General features: G+C 52.5%; 2 protein-coding genes across 5 annotated transcripts; one reads left to right on the forward strand and one right to left on the reverse strand.

Annotated features, from left to right (window-relative positions):
- The first annotated feature begins 83 nt into the window (after positions 1-83).
- On the forward strand, positions 84-15228 carry rbks (ribokinase). 4 transcript variants are annotated; one of them, XM_048974457.1, is made up of 9 exons: positions 84-186; positions 2095-2156; positions 5837-5969; positions 6806-6869; positions 6979-7041; positions 7814-7978; positions 9917-10008; positions 10619-10807; positions 14923-15228. In XM_048974457.1, the coding sequence occupies exons 2-9, from the start codon at positions 2098-2100 to the stop codon at positions 15094-15096; spliced, it is 939 nt and encodes a 312-aa protein (XP_048830414.1). In that variant the 5' UTR covers positions 84-186; positions 2095-2097; the 3' UTR covers positions 15097-15228. The 4 variants fall into 4 exon arrangements, with proteins under 4 accessions (XP_048830414.1, XP_048830416.1, XP_048830413.1 ...); XM_048974459.1 differs by having other exon boundaries at positions 5837-5960; XM_048974456.1 differs by lacking the exon at positions 2095-2156 and having other exon boundaries at positions 90-186.
- Positions 15229-15601: 373 nt separating this feature from the next.
- On the reverse strand, positions 15602-17734 carry mrpl33 (mitochondrial ribosomal protein L33). Its single transcript, XM_048974460.1, has 4 exons — positions 17622-17734; positions 17142-17160; positions 16629-16735; positions 15602-16125 (listed from the first exon to the last, which is right to left on the reverse strand). Exons 1-4 carry the CDS (start codon positions 17641-17643, stop codon positions 16076-16078), a joined length of 198 nt encoding a protein of 65 aa, XP_048830417.1. The 5' UTR covers positions 17644-17734; the 3' UTR covers positions 15602-16075.
- Positions 17735-18660: the final 926 nt, after the last annotated feature.

Raw genomic sequence — 18660 nt, forward strand, 5'->3', positions numbered from 1 at the left:
CTTGTTAAGTAGATATTTTATTTATGTTTTAATTTGCACTTTTATCCGTAAAGGCAATAACGCGTATTGATTAGGGGTCCTTCGTTGCTGATATGTTTCTGTAATAGAATATGAAGGCGTTGAAATGCACTTTGGTCAGTGGGAGAATCGTGAAATAACCACGACAGCCAAGAAGTTGGAAAATCGGTAATATTTTGAACATTTAATTTCAGTAGCAAGTCCTACGGCATGACATTATTCACTGAAAAAAATTGTTGTTGTTATCAGTCTTTACACACATCTTCTGCAGTGAAAACGGAAAGCGTGTGTCCAGGTCGGGATGCTTCGCTGTCCGGTGCTCGTCAGGTTCTCAGCTGACTCGTACGAGCAAATACACTCGTCTGAAATTAAAGTTTGTTTCTATTTTCATGTCCACGCAATTGTATTTGCTAGATAAATACAACGATTAATATATGTGTACTAAGAGTATTTAGTTCTTGTCCCTTTATTAATATTGTCCACATTAATTTTAAAACTGCTGTTATGACCTCTGGGAAACTACAGTGTTGGACTACCTACCTACCTACATATATATATATGTATCTTATTAAATTGCACTGCAAATGGGATCATGCATTCTGAAACAAAGTGTCATGAATTTGGCACGAAGGGTAGAATAGTTTACAATATATATAATGAGCAGCTCTAAGACCCCTCACATTACATGGGATTAAGTTGGTTGCATATCGTTAAATAAGCTGTATCCGGGGAAATGGCGACAGTGCTGTCATTGTATGGCACCACAGACAGTCTGTCTCTCCCGGGGCTGTGTGAGAGGTACCACTGCTCCAAACGGAGTCGACGCCTTCTGAAAAGAGGAGTTTCCTCCGCCGTCTGCCGCAGTTATGCAGCCCGTCAGCTTTCGAGTGGAACAATGGAGGGCTGTTGTGAGCAGCGGTGCAACAAAGCAACCGTTTTAAAAAAAAACCGCAGCCTTTTGTCTGGCAAACATCGCGGCTACATCCAGAATTAACGAATCACGCGGCAGTGATGCCGGTGCGCGCGTGGCTTCTCGCCGCGGACGTGGCGTTCTTGTAACGTTACCATGTCCCTCAAATGCCGTGAATGGCAATCCGGTTGGTTAGACCACCCCCTCGGCTTCCTCTCCTTATTGTGAAAAGTACCTGATACCACCTGAGGGCGAATTCGTTTTTTTTCCTACTTGCCACCCTGCCTGAAGGAGGGCAGCTTCGCGGCAGGGTTAAACATGTCAGATCGGTCCCCAATCTTCGGGCCGTAACGTAATGAAATGCGAGCTGGGGATCTAATAACCGCGTGGAGGAGCAGCCCGTGAATGCGGGGCCCCGGCTTTGAAACTGAGCTGCCCCTTAGCCAGCGGGGCCGGCCCTCCGAGACGAGATCTGAAGAGATTAGCTGGCTGGCACTCGTCGGTGAACGCGCACGGGGGGATCGCATTAAAGACTCGCCGTGCTGCAGCGCTAAGGCTTCTTCAAACTCAATTAATGGACTGGGTATTGCTGGCAAAAGGAAAGCTTTGTGTAAAATAAAACGCTCTATTTTTGTGCTGAGCAGATACACATAGCCTAGATGGGTATGGAGCAGGGTGGGGGTGTGTTGCAAGGGACAGAGTCTGGGGTTAAAGATCATGTGTAATCACCAGAAGATCATAGGCTCGGGTCCCAGGAAAGGCATTTTCCTCCTGACTGATTTCCAAATACATGTTCAGCCTTAGTAATATATATTGAAGAGGATGTCATTGAGCAGCATTTTAGATGCTTTTATACAATGCAACATGTAATTGAGAATGCAAGGTCAGACAGTTCCTGGAACAACTGGGGTCAAGGGTCCAATGGTGAAATCACCCTGCCAGCCCTGGGATTTGAACCTACAACCTTCATGGGCACAGTGTTCTAACACATTGAGTCCCCCAGCACCATGGTGAAGGATGCCAAGGTGTCCAGTCTGGGGGGCGGTGGGGGGGCTTGCTATACCCTCATTTAATAAGGTACTTAACCTGAACTTCTCAGGGTCAAGTAGCAAGTAGGGTTAGTGTTAGCTAAGCGCCAAAATTTATCTCATGTTTCCCTACTTCAGGTCATGACGGACAGGACCTACGAGGTGGTGGTAGTGGGGTCTTGTATGACGGACCTGGTGAGGTAAGACACCTTACCCCACTTCTGGTCTAGCTTCAGTCCCTCGAGGGGGCGCTGTGAACACATGCTCCTCCTGGGGATTCTGGGTTTGAGCTAGGGCCGTGCAAGGATCAGGGACATCCTCATATTCCTTATTCCTCCGGATGCTGACGGGTTTAGCATGGTCAGAAGGAGAACTGAAGGATGCTGGAGGAACAGCGAACCGTGGTGGCGCTGCCCTTGGGTGGGTGCCGGCGTGTTCATGCATCGACCTCATCGATATTTGATATCTGTAATTAACAATAAAAGACGATCGCATGTTGCTTTGTTTACGTGTCTCTGTAACAACATTCTACCACAGTTGCTGTGTATTTTTGGATGGGGCACGCATGCCAATCACAGGACCCGTGTTATCCGTCACTCACACTGGTCACATTTCTAAAATAACGACAGGGCCTTTCCAGTCTGGAGGAAAAGCGCGGCAGGGGGAACTGCTCCAGTGATCTGCCCAGAATTCGGGGGCGGTGTTGTTACGCTTGTCCGCCCCCGTTGCCGCCTGTAACCCAACACAGTTGGACCCCCCCCACCCCTCGCTTTCTCAACATGGCCCAGAACCAAAGTAACGGACCTTGGAGCCGTCCGGCAGGAAACCACCGGCTGCGGTGGTAGAGACAGCTTCCTGCTCATCCCACGGCCTCGTCCCCAGCAGCATGGCAGCTGAGCCGACGGGAGAGGGGCGAGGGCACGGCGTGGGGAATCGGAATGTTCCGGAGCCGACTCGGCGGGGAGCGGTAGAAAGCCGTCCTCGCGGCAGGCCAGCGTTCCGAGGCAACGGCGCTCCCGGTCGGCATGCGACATTGAATGCACCATGTGATACAACTCTGAAATGTCGCAATCCCGAATGCGGCCTCCGGGACTGGAGCACGGTCCTGCCTGCAGGCCTGATGTCGCCCCAGGCCCTTAATGTTCTGTCGTCTTTTTCTAATCCGATTTAATTTATGGCAAACAGCATCATCCTGCCGCCTTTCCAGTTTCCTTCCAGAGCAGCTGTGACTCTCCCTGCGAGTGTGGCTGGCACTCAAACTTATCAGATTTTTCTCCCCCCCCACTTGCTCCCTTTCGGGTGGGCACGCTATCAATTATGGGAAGAGCGAGAAAAGCCGATTGTGTTTTTTTTTTTCAAGAAATGAAAGACTTTTTTTTTTAATCCATCAAAGTGATGTGCTCGACTTTGATGTCTGCAATCCAGTTGTCTCTGCGGCGGATGTTTCTGTGCTTGTGACAGATGGAGTGACAAGTCCCAGTCCCCCCCCCCCCCCCCCAAGCAGACACCCCCACGCAAACTCGATGCTGCTCGGCCGCCTCCTGCCAAAGCCACACAGCGCCACCTGGTGCCCAGAGCCGGCTCTGTGCCACCGTTGCCACCGAGAATGCCGATGTGCGGAGCTTCTGTTACCGGCTAACTGCCAGGTGGGGGGGGGGGTACTTTCCATAGAAGTGAGCTGCACATCCCAGCTTACAGTCCCCTCGTCACAGGGGTGTGGGGTCTGGGAGTGTGTGCCCGGGCTGGCCCAGCCTTTCCCGTCTGACACGCCGCAAGACACCTGCATTTTTGCTAAGAATAGACGGGGGGGGCACAGGCTTCTGCAGAGCCAAGATGCTCTTGCCGCTCGCACCGGTAATTGCCGCGGTGGTGGGATTTCTGGGGGCAGCAGGCCTCACGGGGTGCCGAAGACACCACTGTTGGGTCGAATTAGGCGGGATTACCTGACATCATTCGCTCTCTCAGTGCTTTTATCCGGAGCAAATTACATAGCTTACGAGTTACACGTAACCCCCTCTTACTGCCGAACGGTTAATGCTAAACCAGTGGAGTTAAGCCTGCGCTCCAGGGCACAGAGGGGACCTTCTCCCGCGATGAAGGCATACCTGTTTCATCATCTCCTTAATCCACCTTATATGTGTTACACATCTGCGACTTGGCTGTGTTCCTGAATAGAGCATGTATATTAACCCCCACGGACCCACCCCCACATACACGCAAACCTACAAAAGGGACCTTATAAGAATATTTGAGTGTAAGGGTGTCGTTAATTAGAAAGGGCGTGAGCTGAGCTGAAACTACATGCAAAGACAGTAAGGAATGTAATCATACACTAAACTGAACATGTTCTGTCTCCTTAAACAGTTTTCTGACCGCGTGCTGCCTTTCAGCGAAGGACCTGTGGGTGCGAGTTCAAACGATTACAAAAAAGTCAAAAGACGACGTTCTCTAGAGACTGAACCACGTGCTCTCTCTCTCTTCCTCTCTTCTTCTCTCTCTGTCTCTCCCTCCTTAATTTTCTCTCTTTCTGTGTGCAGGCATCTCTTGACCGTCATCTTTACCGTGTCGTGACGCCCTGGTGTAAGCACAGGGGTGAGGCTGGGGCGTTTCGTGTGCACAGGAGGGCGGGTGTCCTGGGATCGAGCAAGCTCGGGTGTGTCCTGGGCGATAAGGAAGGGCCACATTCCACGCTCATGGATGGACAGTGTGACAGGGAGACCTCACTTGCGTGGCCTAACACAGAGGGTTCTGCCTAGCATGGCATTGCCTCTGCTGGCCAGGGGTGGGGAGTGAGACTTTCAGACCAGCTTGTATGACACCAAACTGTCACTGACTGCCCCTGTTTTGACTCAGTGCTGGGGCATGTTTACCAGCTCTGACTCGCCACTATCCTTTACTTGTTTACCAAATCATAAATAGAAGCAGTTTAGGAACAGCGCCACAGCACAGCTGAAAAGTAATAAAAATATCCCAGATTGTTTATTATTTTCATTTAACGCTCTAAATCCTAAAAAATGTTTTGTGGTTGTGAACTCGCATGGAAAGATTTCGGGAAAAATCAAAGAGCAGGGTTATGTCAAAAACAAGCTGAAATCCCCTGAATCCATTCTTACAAAATAAGGGGAGGGGGTGTTTTTAGCAGACTTACTGTAAAGGCTCCACCCTCTGCTGCATGCATGCCGATCGCACACAGATGCAGATAGCAAGTGGATTAAAACACGTTTATCACCATGAGCTTCTGAAGAAATTCGTTGACCAGGGAGTCCTGGAGCCGGGCCAAACCAAACTGACTAACAGAGATCTAAGTTTCCTTGTTTCCTTTTGAAGGACGTGATAATAGACGATTTGTCTGATTTGGAGAAAAGCATGATAAAACCAAAAAAGGGACATTTTCTGTTTAGCTACATGTCAGCCAAGCACCGTGCTACTTTCTCAACTTCTATGTTGAGTTTCAGAACCTTTCAGAGCCTTTTTCAACCTCCGCTTTCACCATCCGGGTGAAGCAAACTCTGACCATCACCGATTGTCAAGAATCCATACATGCAGGACACACAGCGAGTAATTAGCACTGATGGTGGTTCCTTGTCCAGGTTTCCCCTGGGATCTGAACCTTAAGCATGCTAGCATGTTTATGTTATGTGAACTTGTGCACTTAATTGCTAGCCTGCCTGAATATCCATAACACTCATGTAACATTGCCATTTAAGCCTCAGTCACGAGGGAGACACAATTCCCTTCGGACTGGAAAATCTCCAGTCGTCCCGTTTTCATCGTTCCAACCCTGATACCTTGACTAATCTGTCATGTCATTGCTGAGTGATGGGGGGGGTGTCAGTCTGTGGCCCTCCTCCCCATCTAAGTGACGTGTGTCTCTCTGCAGCCAGGCCCCCCGTCTGCCCAAAGCTGGAGAGACCATCCACGGTCATGGGTTCTTCATCGGATTTGGTGGGAAGGGTGCCAACCAGTGTGTCCAGGCAGCGCGCCTAGGGAGCAAGACGGCCATGGTGTGTAAGGTACTGAGTGGTGCCCTGGCCTCGAATGACTTGGTCCACACAGAACCTCGCACCGGACCTCCAAGTCGCGTTTATTTAACAGATGTACGCCACATTTCAACCTGTCTGCGTAATTTCGGTATTTACTGCTGCACAACTCAGAGCTGTAATCAGCACACTGGGGTCCTGAGGCACAGGAAGCTGGGCTGTCCAGTCCTTGCCCGAATTCTCCATGACACATGTGCCCCACTCTCGACCACTAGTACCCCGAACCTCGTGTTGGCCGACAGCGAGTGGCAGCGCAGTGCCTTGGCAAGGCGTTCGTCCGCTTGGTGGAGAACGAAGGAGGGAGATGGGAGAAGATAAAAGCATAGCGCAGGTTCCTGGGAGCGCAGAGAGCGATCAATAAGGGAAGTGGAGATGGCGAGGGCTGCCGGGGAACCGCCGTGAGGCCGCGCTTCAAAGACGCCAGGCGGGGGGAGGACGGTCCTCTCGCCTGGCCCTCCGGAAAGCCCGGCTTTGGCACGGAGAGCGAATCCTTTGATCACACGATCCGGGTCTGTGTTGAGAAGCGAGGGATGAAAGCGAACCCCGGGGGCGGAGGACGTCACAGCGAGGGGGCGGACCAGGAGATGGGGGTCATTGCTTCCTGGAGGCATCGCTCGACTTGTGCCGCGCTGGCAAGGGATGGAATGTGACCCCGCAGAGTGCCGACTCGACGGCAGTGCGCTTAGTTCAACATGACCCCGCTGGAGCTACGGTTTCGCCGTTTGCGGGGCCCACGTGCCCACTTACCCGCAACCTCTTCCCCTCCCCCTCCCCCGACATCTCCGTTTATTCCCGTTTCACTCTCCCAGGTGGGGAAGGACTTCTTTGGAGATAACTACATCCAGAATTTCAAGAATAACGGCATCTCCACAGGTATGGCCTGAGTTATAAGTAGCACACAGACCCCACACTGCTCCAGAACAATCTGCCCACTCCCGTATCATGACGTCTGACCCCTTTTTGTTTGCCCCCCACCCCACAGAATTTGTCAGTCAGACGGAGCAGGCAGCAACAGGTGCTGCCACCATCATTGTGAACAATGAAGGTAAGGACTCAGGTCCTCTGTCCCTTGGGTGAAAGGCAACTACAATGAAAAAACTAAAAATACCAAAGCTCTTGTATTTTGTTAGGTTATTTATGGGTTGGGGTTAGGGTCACGATGTTGGGATTAGGGTTTGAAATGAATGGAGAGTCCCCACAAAGATATGAATACAATCAGATTTGTGTGTGTGCGTGTGTGTGTTCAACCTTGCTTTTCGGTTGCGCCTATTGGCCCGATGACATCACCTCCCCATGCCTTTTTCGAACAGGCTAATTCAGGTGCAGCCGCGCCCCGCTTTTGCCATGGTGCCTTTCACCCAGGCGCCGGTCAGAAAGGAGCAACCGTTCTGGCCAGTCTGTTCAGATATCAGCAGGGGTGGGTGCCGCTGAATGGGAACCCAATCAGGAAGGGTCCCCCTAAATGACGGAAGGTTCTGGAGCCGTAACCGGGAGTATGCTGTGCTCCCCCGCCCCCATTTCCTCTTTGTGAGTGACCTGAGTGGGTGGCAGCGGGTGACGTACGAGCAGCCTGTTAGTGAGAGAATGAGGAAGCAACAGCAGGGACAAGATGTGCGAACATCGAAGCGGGCAGCCAATCAGTGCGCAGATCGAAGCGGGCAGCCAATCAGTGCGGAGATCGATTGGCAAGAGCTGACGCGTGTCCTGGACTCGTGCTCTGTGTGTGTGTGTGTGTGTGTGTGTGTGTGTGTGTGTGTGTATACACGCTTGGTCAGGACTCTCACCAGTGTTTTTGTGACTGCACCCCACGTCTGCAGCTGAGAACGCCATTGTTATCGTCGCTGGGGCCAACCTGCTGCTGGGGGAGGAGGAGCTGCAGGGCGTGGAGCCGGCACTGGGTGGGGCAAAGGTCCTGGTTTGTCAGCTGGAAATCAAGCCGGACGTCACTCTCCAGGCACTCCGCATGGCACGGGACAGGGGGGGTGAGTCTGCTCCTGTTGCCCAGCAATCCCCACCGGGTGACCCACTGGACAGCTGCAGGAGCCTGGCTCAGGTTGCCTCTGATTGGCTGGCTCGGTGTTCAATCACTTGCTCGAGCAAGTCCCTCCCTTTCATTCCCCATTCATTCTACAAAGCCTGGTTAAATAAGTGCACATGCATCAGCGGAGCGGATCCTTAAAGCGGTTTTTGATTAAAATGAATGAATATTAAAGAGCACAAACAGATTAGAGGAGATGCTTATCGACGCGATGCGTGACGCACCAGGAGAGCGGGGGCTGTGCTGGTCACTCTCCTCCGCGAATCCCTCCGTCACATCACCGGATCGCCAGTGACGTGGATGGGAGCCGTCCACAGATGGCTCCTTCAGATGGTGTGCACCTCCCCCCCCCATACTAGATCGGGTTGGGGGGGGGCACCTGGAGTTACACATGTGGAGCTTGCTACTCAATGAGGAAGGGAGGGGCAGGAATAAAGAACCAAAGCAGCAGGACAAATGGGAGTGTGACACTTATCAGGAATAGAGAACTGGCCTGGTGCCCAATCTGAGGACCCCCTCCCCGGTCACAGGTTAATCCCCTCCTCCCTACACAGCTCCCTCTCATACCACACATTAGCACCCCCATGGCCCCTCCTTCTTCCGAGCCGGGGGGAGGGGGGAGGGTGCGGCAGTGACAGCTCTCGTGACTCCCAGCCCTCCGTAGGTGACTCAGCGGTGACAGACCGAGCCAGCAGACCCACGGCAGGCTCTCACGCACCCCCGGGGTTGGGTTCTGTCTGGGATGTAGAGACGCGACGTCATGCTTTGCCAGACGTGACTCAGCCCTGTACGGAGGCCTCCGGGTGTGAGGGCAGCCAGATGTTTCTGTGGGAACAAAACACCTGGACTTGTAACAGTCACACTCAAGGGTCCAACAGCTATTTCGTCCGGGATCGCTAGCTGAGGCTTCGCCGAGACGCGCCGGGCCGTGGCCTCAGCCGTGTTTTTTCCAATGAAGTCGCAGCCTTTCGGTCCAGTCAGCAGTACGTCAGACACGTGGCAAGGTCTCCGAACAACACGGGCGGCTGAGATATGAATCACTTCGGCCCATATGAAATATAATGTATGCATATGTTTGTGGCCACAGGGCTGCGTGGGGGGGTGGGGCTGGCAGGGCCAGGGAATGCCTGCAGGTCCGAGAACTAGGAGTGGGAGCACGGGGCATGACGAAGTTCTGGCCGCGCTTTAGGGAGGCATCCTCAGAGAGCGCTCTCTGAAGTCCTCTTCTTACTCCTTTGAGTGACAGTGTGGTAAGATAAGTAAGGAGGTAGCAGAAGATGAGGAAGACCCAAGGGCCCAGACAGAGAGGTGCTTGATTGGGCTTTTTGCATCTCCGCCGTAAGGTGGCATGTTTGAGCTGCGCCCCTCTGCATGTTTGAGCTGCATGCTTGACGTGTCCTCCTCGGCTCACAAACCGTTCCGCGCTCTCTCTCTGCCCTGACCCCAAGGAGCGATGCGGCCAGTGGGCGTATGCACTCACAGAAATACACGCACAGCACGGACAGAAACACACAGTAAGAACAGACGCACAGCATAGAAACAAACACACAGACAGACAGGCATACACACAGACAGACATACACACAGACAGACAGACACGCAGACACAGAGTTGAAGCGAGCCGAGTGGGTCGGCCCCCTGCAGGCTGTGCCTTTGGCTGCTCTCGCCTCGTATCTGGGTCGAGGGGGGCTTTTCTCTGGTCACTTCCTGTCATGCCCTCAGGGAGGATGGCGGGAAATCCGAAACCTTTCTTCTGGGCTGCAACCCTAACCCTGCGTAAGTCACTAGGTTGTTGGTTCCAGACCCGATGCTCTAACTGGGAGAAAGGTCACCTGCTGAAGCCCGGAATCTCCCGGGTGACACTCTGCTCCTTCTCCGACAGTGAAGACCATCTTCAACCCTGCCCCTGCCATCGCCAGCCTGCATGCTGACTTCTGCAGGACCTCAGACATCTTCTGCTGCAATGAGTCCGAGGTAGGAGCCGCGAGCACGTGATGAGTGTCAGAGGGCTGATTGAACCCTGGCTGCCCTGTGAAGCTGGGCAGTGTCTCTGCCTGTTGGAACACAATCCCCCCCCCCCCCCCCATTGGGGGTGCCATTCCCAGGCGAGCGCAGCATGAAGACGACTGCCTGCGGGCTTTCCAACACGTCTGAGCCACTGGGACTGACAGGCGGCCGATATGACTGCCGGGAACCCATCCGTGGGGCAGATGTGCCGGGGCTGACTCAGCTCTGCTGGAGGGCTTGCTCACCCCCCCCACCCCACCCCAAAAAAAAAACAGCATGCTTTCATGCTCACGTGCCCCATCCCCTTATTTGTCATAAGTCTATTTTTAGGAACGCCTTGGAGGACTGATGGGCATGCTGGTGGATCATTCTAGAAGGTCTTTCATGTGTCTGTCATGGACGCCTGGGGCGTCCGCGGCTCCCGAGTACAGCACTGACACTGCGTGGTCACTGACGTGCTAAAGGGATCGTTTTGGTTCACAGCCCAGTCCACTCTTACACTGCCCCACCCCGGGTAAAGCAGCCTGCTGGGATTCGAACCCGTGATCACCCTACTTGCTTAACCCTGATCCCACAGGCGGAGCTGTTGACGGGGGTGGCGATCCGCGGCGTGGAGGACGCCGCCAGGGCAGGGGAGGAGTTTCTGCAGCGGGGGTGTGGCTCCGTGATCATCACACTGGGTCCCCAGGGCTGCGTAGTGCTGACGGCGCAGGACCCCGCCCCCCGGCACATCCCTGCCAAGCCCGTCACGCCGCTGGACACCACGGTACGGTCTGCACACCCTGCCCCTTTGTGGGCGGAGCCTCATCTCTAACCAATCACAAATTGCACTTTAATGAATACACCGAGTTACCGATATTATTCTTCCAACAGCCCTTGGAGACTCCTGAACTTGTTATTTAAACGGTGAAAATCACCACTCGCCGTTATTTCTCTTCCATCACTTCGCTCTCTTTCTCGTCGTTTACGGGTTGACTCATCCCGGCCGCCGCTGCATCTTTTGTCCTTGCCGGAGTACGAACGCGTGCGCTTCCTGTTCCCAGTCGCCGGCCTCCCAGCGCCTCCACTTACCACCGGCAGGACTCCCCTGCAGCCCTTCATCCCTCGCCGCTGACCCACCGCCCCCGCGCTTTCGTTTATTTCAGTTTTTTTTCCTCTCTTTTCAGCGCTGAATATTAATCAGCACGGACGTGTGGCGGCAGAATTGCACTGAATAATTTTACACGGACAGAGATGTGATCGATTGACTTTTGACTGCGACCGAGCTGGACGTCATTTGGAGAGTCTGTCCGTGCCGTGGGTGGGGAGTTTCTTAACTCCAAGCTTCAGAGATGGGAAACTTAATCTATCTGTATCCGTCCCACTCACTGGGATAGTACCTTTTCCAACCCCCCCCCCCCCTTCAGGCATGCCAGGCCCAGCAGGAATGTCACGTCCTGGACCTCCTTGGCCCGCACTTCCCCGATTCGTCCTAGTGATTGGGCCCTGGGTCCCGTTCGGTACCGGACAGATCTATCCATGCCGTCTCAGCTGACCTGTGCTTTAGATGAAAACCAGATGCACTGTTTACAGCCTCCACTTCCCCCCACCCCCGGGGATTTTAGGAGCAGCTGGAGCGTGTGTGGTGCAGGGGGGATATGCCCCGGCCTGTGAGTCACCCCACAGCCCCGCGCAGTCAGCAGAACACGGGTAGCCTGCGGTCAGGGCTGCCATCACCGCGCTCCTGCCCAGCTTTGATGCAAGATACCACCACTGCCGTAAATCTCGCCTTGTTTAACTTTTCTTTGGATTCCCCAACCCCTCTTCCAGTAATCCGGCTAATTACCCCCTCCCCCACATTTCCCGGAGTTTCTCTCCGCCATTTCTCATCGATTCTGTTTGTTTGAAAGACGGTTAAATGTTTACGACTGTTGTGAGCGGCACGGTCCCGTGGGCAGCCACACGGCGGCAGAAATGCACATCCTCCCGGCCGCTCCGGCGGTGGGAGGCGGCGTGTGAAAGTGCGAGAGCTTTTTTTTTGTTGCTGTTTTTTTTCACGCGTCGCAAAGCATTCTGGGAGAGGACCGGAGGAGGAGGTCGAGCTGGAGGCCGCGCAGTGAATCACACAGAGAGAGTCAGCGCCGGATATGCCCGGCTGTGACTCTCATGGTTCCCTCAGGTTCTGTCCAATCCAGTCCAGCTCACCACCATTGGGCATGGGGGGGGGAACAGAGGTTGTAGGCTTTACCTTCCGGGTGTCCTGAGGGCAGAAGATGATGAATGTGTCCAGCTGTCAGTTCTCCGCTGGAATATGCATCACCCCCTTTGTCTCTAAACAGCATGCACCTCGTTGCATCGTCACTGTGAGCGGTTCCCCTCGTCTTCCGTCAGCAGGTGTGGGGGGGGGGGGGGGGGCGCATGACTTGAGGGGCGGAAGTAGCCAGGGGATGGACCAGCATCCTCCAGACATCCAGGCCAAGGGTGACACTGGCCCATCCGAGCTGGAGGACTCGTGGGGGGGGGGGGGGGGGTTCCAGAAATAGAACTGGAATGACGGAGTGTGACGGAACCAGGAAAACAGCGGAGGATCCCAGCGGGGGCTTTTCTGGAAGTGACCGATAAAGCTGTAGTTGGGTGACTGTGACTACGGGCTTCAGGACTGGCGTGTCGGCGGTGGGTGACGGGCACGGATGGGGGGGTGGAGGTACCGTCCAGTTTGCGCCTACTTGCGGCACTGGCCCGAAAAGAGAGGTCTCCTAGCAACACTTCCCACGGTGATCGGTGATGGTCCATCCCTCTCCCTCTCTCCCTTCCTCGCTGGCTCTCTCTCTCTCTCTTTCTCTCCCTCTCTGTCTCTCTCCCTCCCTCTCCCTCTCCAGGCCACCCTCACCGCAGCGTGTGATTTACCACACCCGTGTTGTTGCAGCCCAAGTGCTAAGTCGTGTCCATGGTGTAGCTTTGTAAACCAATGCGGTATCCCAGCCTACCACCATGTGAACCAGCCATAGCATAATCCACTACCCAGCATGCACAGCTGCACCGGGAAGGCCTTCCCTCGTCAGGTCTCCCGGCCGGCACCCGTTCGGAGAAACTCTGACTCTTATGTGACCTCTGGCCTCAGGAGTTAGTAATAGCTCCCGGCAGAAAACGGCAGCATGACCCCCCCAGCACTACGCAGCATGATAGGCCACACGAAAGGCACACCGTGGGGAGGTTCATGTGTGCGGGTGATGAGCTTTGATCAGGCCTCGACTGAAGGCCAGCTGGGCCCCCCTAAGGAGCCCATTAGAGATGATCGTGAGCCCACCTGGACTGCTCCACTCACCATCAGCAGACCTCCCTGAGCCCCCGCCCGTCTGCAGCATGACAGCACTGTCCGACAGCATCAGGCATCCCAAGGCTGATCAGAGTAAGACCCCCACCACCCAGGGTGGGCCATGCTGGATCGGCTGGCCAATCGGGGTGCAGGGGTGGGTGGTCATCAAACAGCAGCGGCGTCTCCCTCCCGGGGGCCTAGCACATGGGAGTCTCTCTTTAGAGGGGGATGCAGCACTGGGGGGGGCAACCTCGACCGGCTAGCTGTAGGGGGGAAAGAAGGTGTTGGAAGCAGCACAGACGAGCTGTAAAAACAGGCCAGTGAGTAATCGGCCAGGCCTGTGTGAGCCGGCATCCTGGCCGTGTGCGGTTAAAACTGAGAGCTTCGCCACATTCCTCTGAGCTTTCCCATCAGCAATCCACCCCCCCCTTCCCCCGGCCACCCGCTCCTCAGAGGCACTGAACCTTTCCTGACGTTTTGTCTCTGCAGCCGGTACCGCAGCGATTTTACAGATGTCTGACAGAGAGATTTATCTCCCAGGGGTTGCTGGGAAATCACAGGCCTGAATGGCCCAGCCTGTAACACCCATAATGCCATGGATATGCTTTGTCTCCCCACTCGAAACCAGCACCCACCAACCCAAACACACACACACACAGACATGGTGGGGAATTCCGGACAGAAGCAGGACCCACACATGTCGGTGAGAGTTGCGGGTCAATGCTGTCTCACTTGTTACTCACAGTAATTTGATTTCTGGCCTGTAGCCGTGCAAAAATGGCCGATGTTTGGCAAGCAGAACATCGGCTTGGCTGAAGGCCCGACCTCAGGCCGTGGAGGCCCGACCTCAGGCCCGACCTCAGGCCGTGGAGGCCCGACCTCAGGCCGTGGAGGCCCGACCTCAGGCCGTGGAGGCCCGACCTCAGGCCGTGGAGGCCCGACCTCAGGCCGTGGAGGCCCGACAAGGGGGAGCCCCGCCAGAGAACAGCGTGACCAAGCCCAAGAAGCAGGGCCGTGTCCCCCCCCCCCCCCCAGTGTCCACATATCTGCACTCAGCTCTCTTCACATGGGATCACTGGCCATATACAAATCACACAGGGTGACGCGCATTACTAGCCAATCAGTGAGCTACGTTTTTACCCAATCGGTTTCATCTGAAGTGACTCATGGGGTTGCCCAGTCGTACGTGTTGCTGGTGTAATCAAGCGGCTCCCTTTCAGGGACACCGTTCAGTCCTCAGTCGCTCCCTGCTGTGCCATCTGTCCCCAGAATGTCACAGTGAACATCGAAACTCAGTGTGTCTGAGTAACATCTACTTAACATAAATAAGGGAGAGTCAGGCAGTGGTAGAATACGGTCCGTGCTCTCAGCATGCGAACAGGAAGGCCGCTCACCTTTCGTTCCCGAGCAGGTTTGTCTGTAGGGAAAAACACGTCCAGAAAAATTACCAGTGCAATGTAAGAGCACCCCCTACAGATAGTTTGTGCAATTTTTAAGAAGCGTTTGCATTCAGCAGACTGAGTCTGGAAACTTCTTTTGTCCATCCAGTGTGAGCAATGATGCTGTTCCTCTCTCTTCCCGGACAGGGGGCAGGAGACAGCTTCATCGGGGCCCTGGCTTTCTACACAGCACGCTATCCCACAATGCCCCTGGAGGAGATGGCCAGGAGGGCCAATCAGGTGGCGGCCGTCAGCGTGCAGGCGGCGGGGACACAGGCGTCCTACCCGTCTCGGGGGGACCTGCCCCCGCATCTCTTTTAGCCAGGACGTGTCCGCCAGGCCTGCCGCGTCTGGAGGACTTCCAGCGCACTAACGAGCCTGCTGCTCCGCTTTCTCTCAGCCTTCGCTGTATAAAATTAGCACAATAAAGGACGCAAGTGTGACGTGGGACAAGGAGTCTGTCCATTCACTGGTCCAGAAGCAATTCAGGTCAAATATGTTCATTTAAATAGTACAACAGCAAAATATTTCCAGCTTCCAAAAGAAAGTAAGATGCCTTTCAGGTTCCACAAGGCTTTTTACACAATGCACTCAGCATCACAGCCCTGCTGTCCCCCCAACCCCCTAGCACACCTCCGAAAATGCACCAAATGTGGATTTGACATTAAAACAAAGCGGATCTCTAGGGATGACTATGATAAACGAGTACAGAATTCCCTTAAAAGCTACAAAGCTGTCTGCAGTTTCTGAGCACCGATTTCACGAGCCTTACATCACCCCGTACAGACATGGATCACTCAGGCAGTTTAAAGAGCTCAGCAACACGCAGAGGTATCAGTGCTTTATTGCGTTAAGCATTTCCCATTAAATTATTACATTCCAAAACCAACTTCTCAGCTAGGGACCGAATAAGGAAAAGATCTGACTGGGGAGGAACCCGGAGGCGGAAATGAGACATTTTTCGCAAACATAAACAGCTGGGTTCTTCTGTTGGGAGAAGTTTCAGAATAAATTCCAGGAGCCCCTTTTCCAACTGGGCTTTCTGCATCCTGCTGCAGTTCATTGTGCAGGAAATGATTCGATGAATCAGGGAGGGACGTGGGACAAATATTCCCAGGGGGTGTGACGTGTCTCCTCAGAGATGTCAGGCTGCTGAGAGTTTGTTGGACAAACCAGTCCCATAAGTGCAGACGTGTCCATCCCTGATAAGCCCATGGTACGTTTTTACAACAGTAGCATCTGGAAGTTTCCCCCAGGGCCGTCCACGCCACTCGCAACCGGAGGGGTGTCCCGTCTTCATTTAAAGGGTGCGGATCTTCCGCTTCTCAAAGAAGAGCACGTGCTGCTTTACTGCAAAGGGGGGAGAAAACGAAGGGGTCACCGAGGGCGAGAGCAGCGACATTATCGGCAGCATGATCGCGCCGGGGAGGGTCATGAAGGTCTCATGCAATGTCCATCACTCTCCCGGCACGATGGACTGTCCTTTGTCAGGGGGCCCAAGATGACTGACGAAGATGCGCAGAAAGCACCCGACTGCCAGGGGGCACACGGCAGTTTTACCCGGCAGCAAAAGCATATGGGTGAGGGAATCTGAACTCCTTCTGTTGGGTGTGTGAGCTGTGTAGAACAGTTGGTCCCCAACCCCAACCCCAACCCACATACTGTCCGTGTTTTTGCTCCCTTCCAGCTCCTGTCTGTGGGACCCCGAGGACTGGACTGGGAAACACTGCCAGACATCACTAATCAATCACACACATCAAACACACAGTCAGACTCTGCCAGCCTATCAGTCGATGTGGCTCCATGCAGCAAGCGGAAGTGTGAAGAGGCAGTTAGTACAGCCCAGTCCTCACCCAGGGGGTCCAGCTTGCGCATCACCAGCTTCTCCTTCAGGCGGTTCCGCTTGGCGGTGAAGGTGTAGCCTGTCCCAGCAGCACTCACCATTTCCACCAGGATCCTCCTGTGGGACACATGGCCGTGAGCATGTGCGCATGCCACAGCCTCTCTCTCTCTCTCTCTCTCTCTCTCTCACACACACACACACACACACACACACACACACACACAAACACGTCACTGCTTACCCCATGTATAAAGCTCTTCAAAGGCTCAGGCCCAAATTAACACACTAGAGATTTTGCTGGAACATCAACCCCTAATGATATGGCGAGAGGTCAACTTCCACCTCAGTCAAGGGGCTCAGGAGCAGACATACAGAAACTTAGCATGAAGTCTATTCCAGCTGAGCACTGGACACGGTACCAGATACTGAAAACCTGAATCTATGTGCTTCCGTGTGGGTAAGAATAATAAAGATATAAGGCTCTATATCGACGCACTACACCATATTAAAATCACATACTCACTTGGATTTGGCCCTGGCAACTTTGTCCCCGCACATAAAAAGAGACAACGAGGCATTTTACGCACATACCGACAAGACAGGCCCTCTTACTGCAAACACAACTACACCCTACGCCCCCACCCCCGAATCACTTTTTGCCGTCACAGTTTTAATATACAATATCTGCTGAAAAACAGTATGAATAACAAAAGGAAATAAGATCTCATACATTAATTAAAATAAGGCTATCAATCACTCTGGTGTTTAATTTACAGATCACTGTTTGTTGCACGTTGTGCATTTCTATTACACAACAAACAATCCAAGTTTAATATTTGGTTTTGCACCACATTTTGCTTCCCTGGCGAAGCACATATGCCCGAAAATGTCACGCTACTTCGTTTTTATATACATTTGTTATAATTCAACATATGATGTCTTAATTAACCTATCCCTAACATGATACGCTTTTATAAAAAAAATTCTGCATCCTTTCACTCACGGTTGACCGCTGTCAGGAACATTTTTCAAAAGACGGTAGATTCACGTTGTTAGCAGCTAGCACTTCCGAGTGACATTGACAATGTCTTCCGGGTGCCAGGGACAATTTCCGGGTTATCGGTGAGTTGTAGTTCTATTACGGCGCAATAGCGCTCTGAGTAGGTCAAAAAAAGTTCAAAATGTAATTCTTATCATTACTATTACTAGTATTATGATTATTGTTTTATTATTGTTAACATTATTGTTAACAATAATAATAATTTACTTATTATTGATGATAATGATAATAATATAAAAATACAGAATAATATATACATAATGCTTATGAGCATTTAATTGTCTATTTTATTTTCATTCGTGACATATTTATGTATACTTATACAGTACTCACCTATCAAACAAAACTGTTATATTAAAACAAGAAAACAATAAATATCTTAAAAGTATATTTTTCAGTTTACAGTCTGACTTTGAAATAAATGAGGATTTAATATAGTTTATTAAATGTTCTGCATCTATACAAAGCTTATATCTTGTCAATTCTTTGATAACACTATCTGGAAAACAGTGTGTATGTGGCTTTTAAATACTTCCCCAGTCCCCGGCATCACAGCCAGTCTATATACTAAGCTATTAGATTATTTATACAGGGAACAGACACAATGTATACTGTATACACTGTAATGACAGTAATTTCATTACTGAATGTCACTTTTAAATACCATATACGCTGTAATGACACACTGTCATTAAATGGCATAAAGGAAATCAAAGCAGGGATTTGTCATGCATAATAAATCCAGTGTGAAAGGTTATCACTCTAGCTTGTCCTACACAAATCAAGGCTGCGGTTTTGAGTGTGTGCGTCATTTTTAACGCAACAGGGGAAGTGAAAGACTGGAGACTTTGTAGAATTAGGTAAATTATCGTTAAGAGTGAGGCTGAAAGAGGAAGAGGAGAGGGCGAGCAGGGAGGAGGCGGCTGGGGAAGCGATACTTAAGAGAGGAAGACGATCTTTGTCCATCCAGAAAATGAGTAGT

The sequence above is a fragment of the Brienomyrus brachyistius genome, chromosome 14, assembly GCF_023856365.1.
Source record: "Brienomyrus brachyistius isolate T26 chromosome 14, BBRACH_0.4, whole genome shotgun sequence".
In the NCBI taxonomy this organism is placed as follows: Eukaryota; Metazoa; Chordata; class Actinopteri; order Osteoglossiformes; family Mormyridae; genus Brienomyrus; species Brienomyrus brachyistius.

What these genes read in the sequence shown, in the direction of transcription:
- rbks (XM_048974456.1), top strand. Translation starts at nt 125, where the DNA reads ATGCACTTTGGTCAGTGGGAGAATCGTGAAATAACCACGACAGCCAAG. An exon ending in GCCAAGAAGTTGGAAAATCG is followed by an intron (nt 187 to 5,836) that starts GTAATATTTTGA and finishes GTCTCTCTGCAG; the next exon opens with CCAGGCCCCCCGTCTGCCCA. An exon ending in CATGGCACGGGACAGGGGGG is followed by an intron (nt 7,979 to 9,916) that starts GTGAGTCTGCTC and finishes CTTCTCCGACAG; the next exon opens with TGAAGACCATCTTCAACCCT.
- mrpl33 (XM_048974460.1), bottom strand. Translation starts at nt 17,643, where the DNA reads ATGTTCCTGACAGCGGTCAACC. An exon ending in GCGCAAGCTGGACCCCCTGG is followed by an intron (nt 16,126 to 16,628) that starts GTGAGGACTGGG and finishes CCCCCTTTGCAG; the next exon opens with TAAAGCAGCACGTGCTCTTC.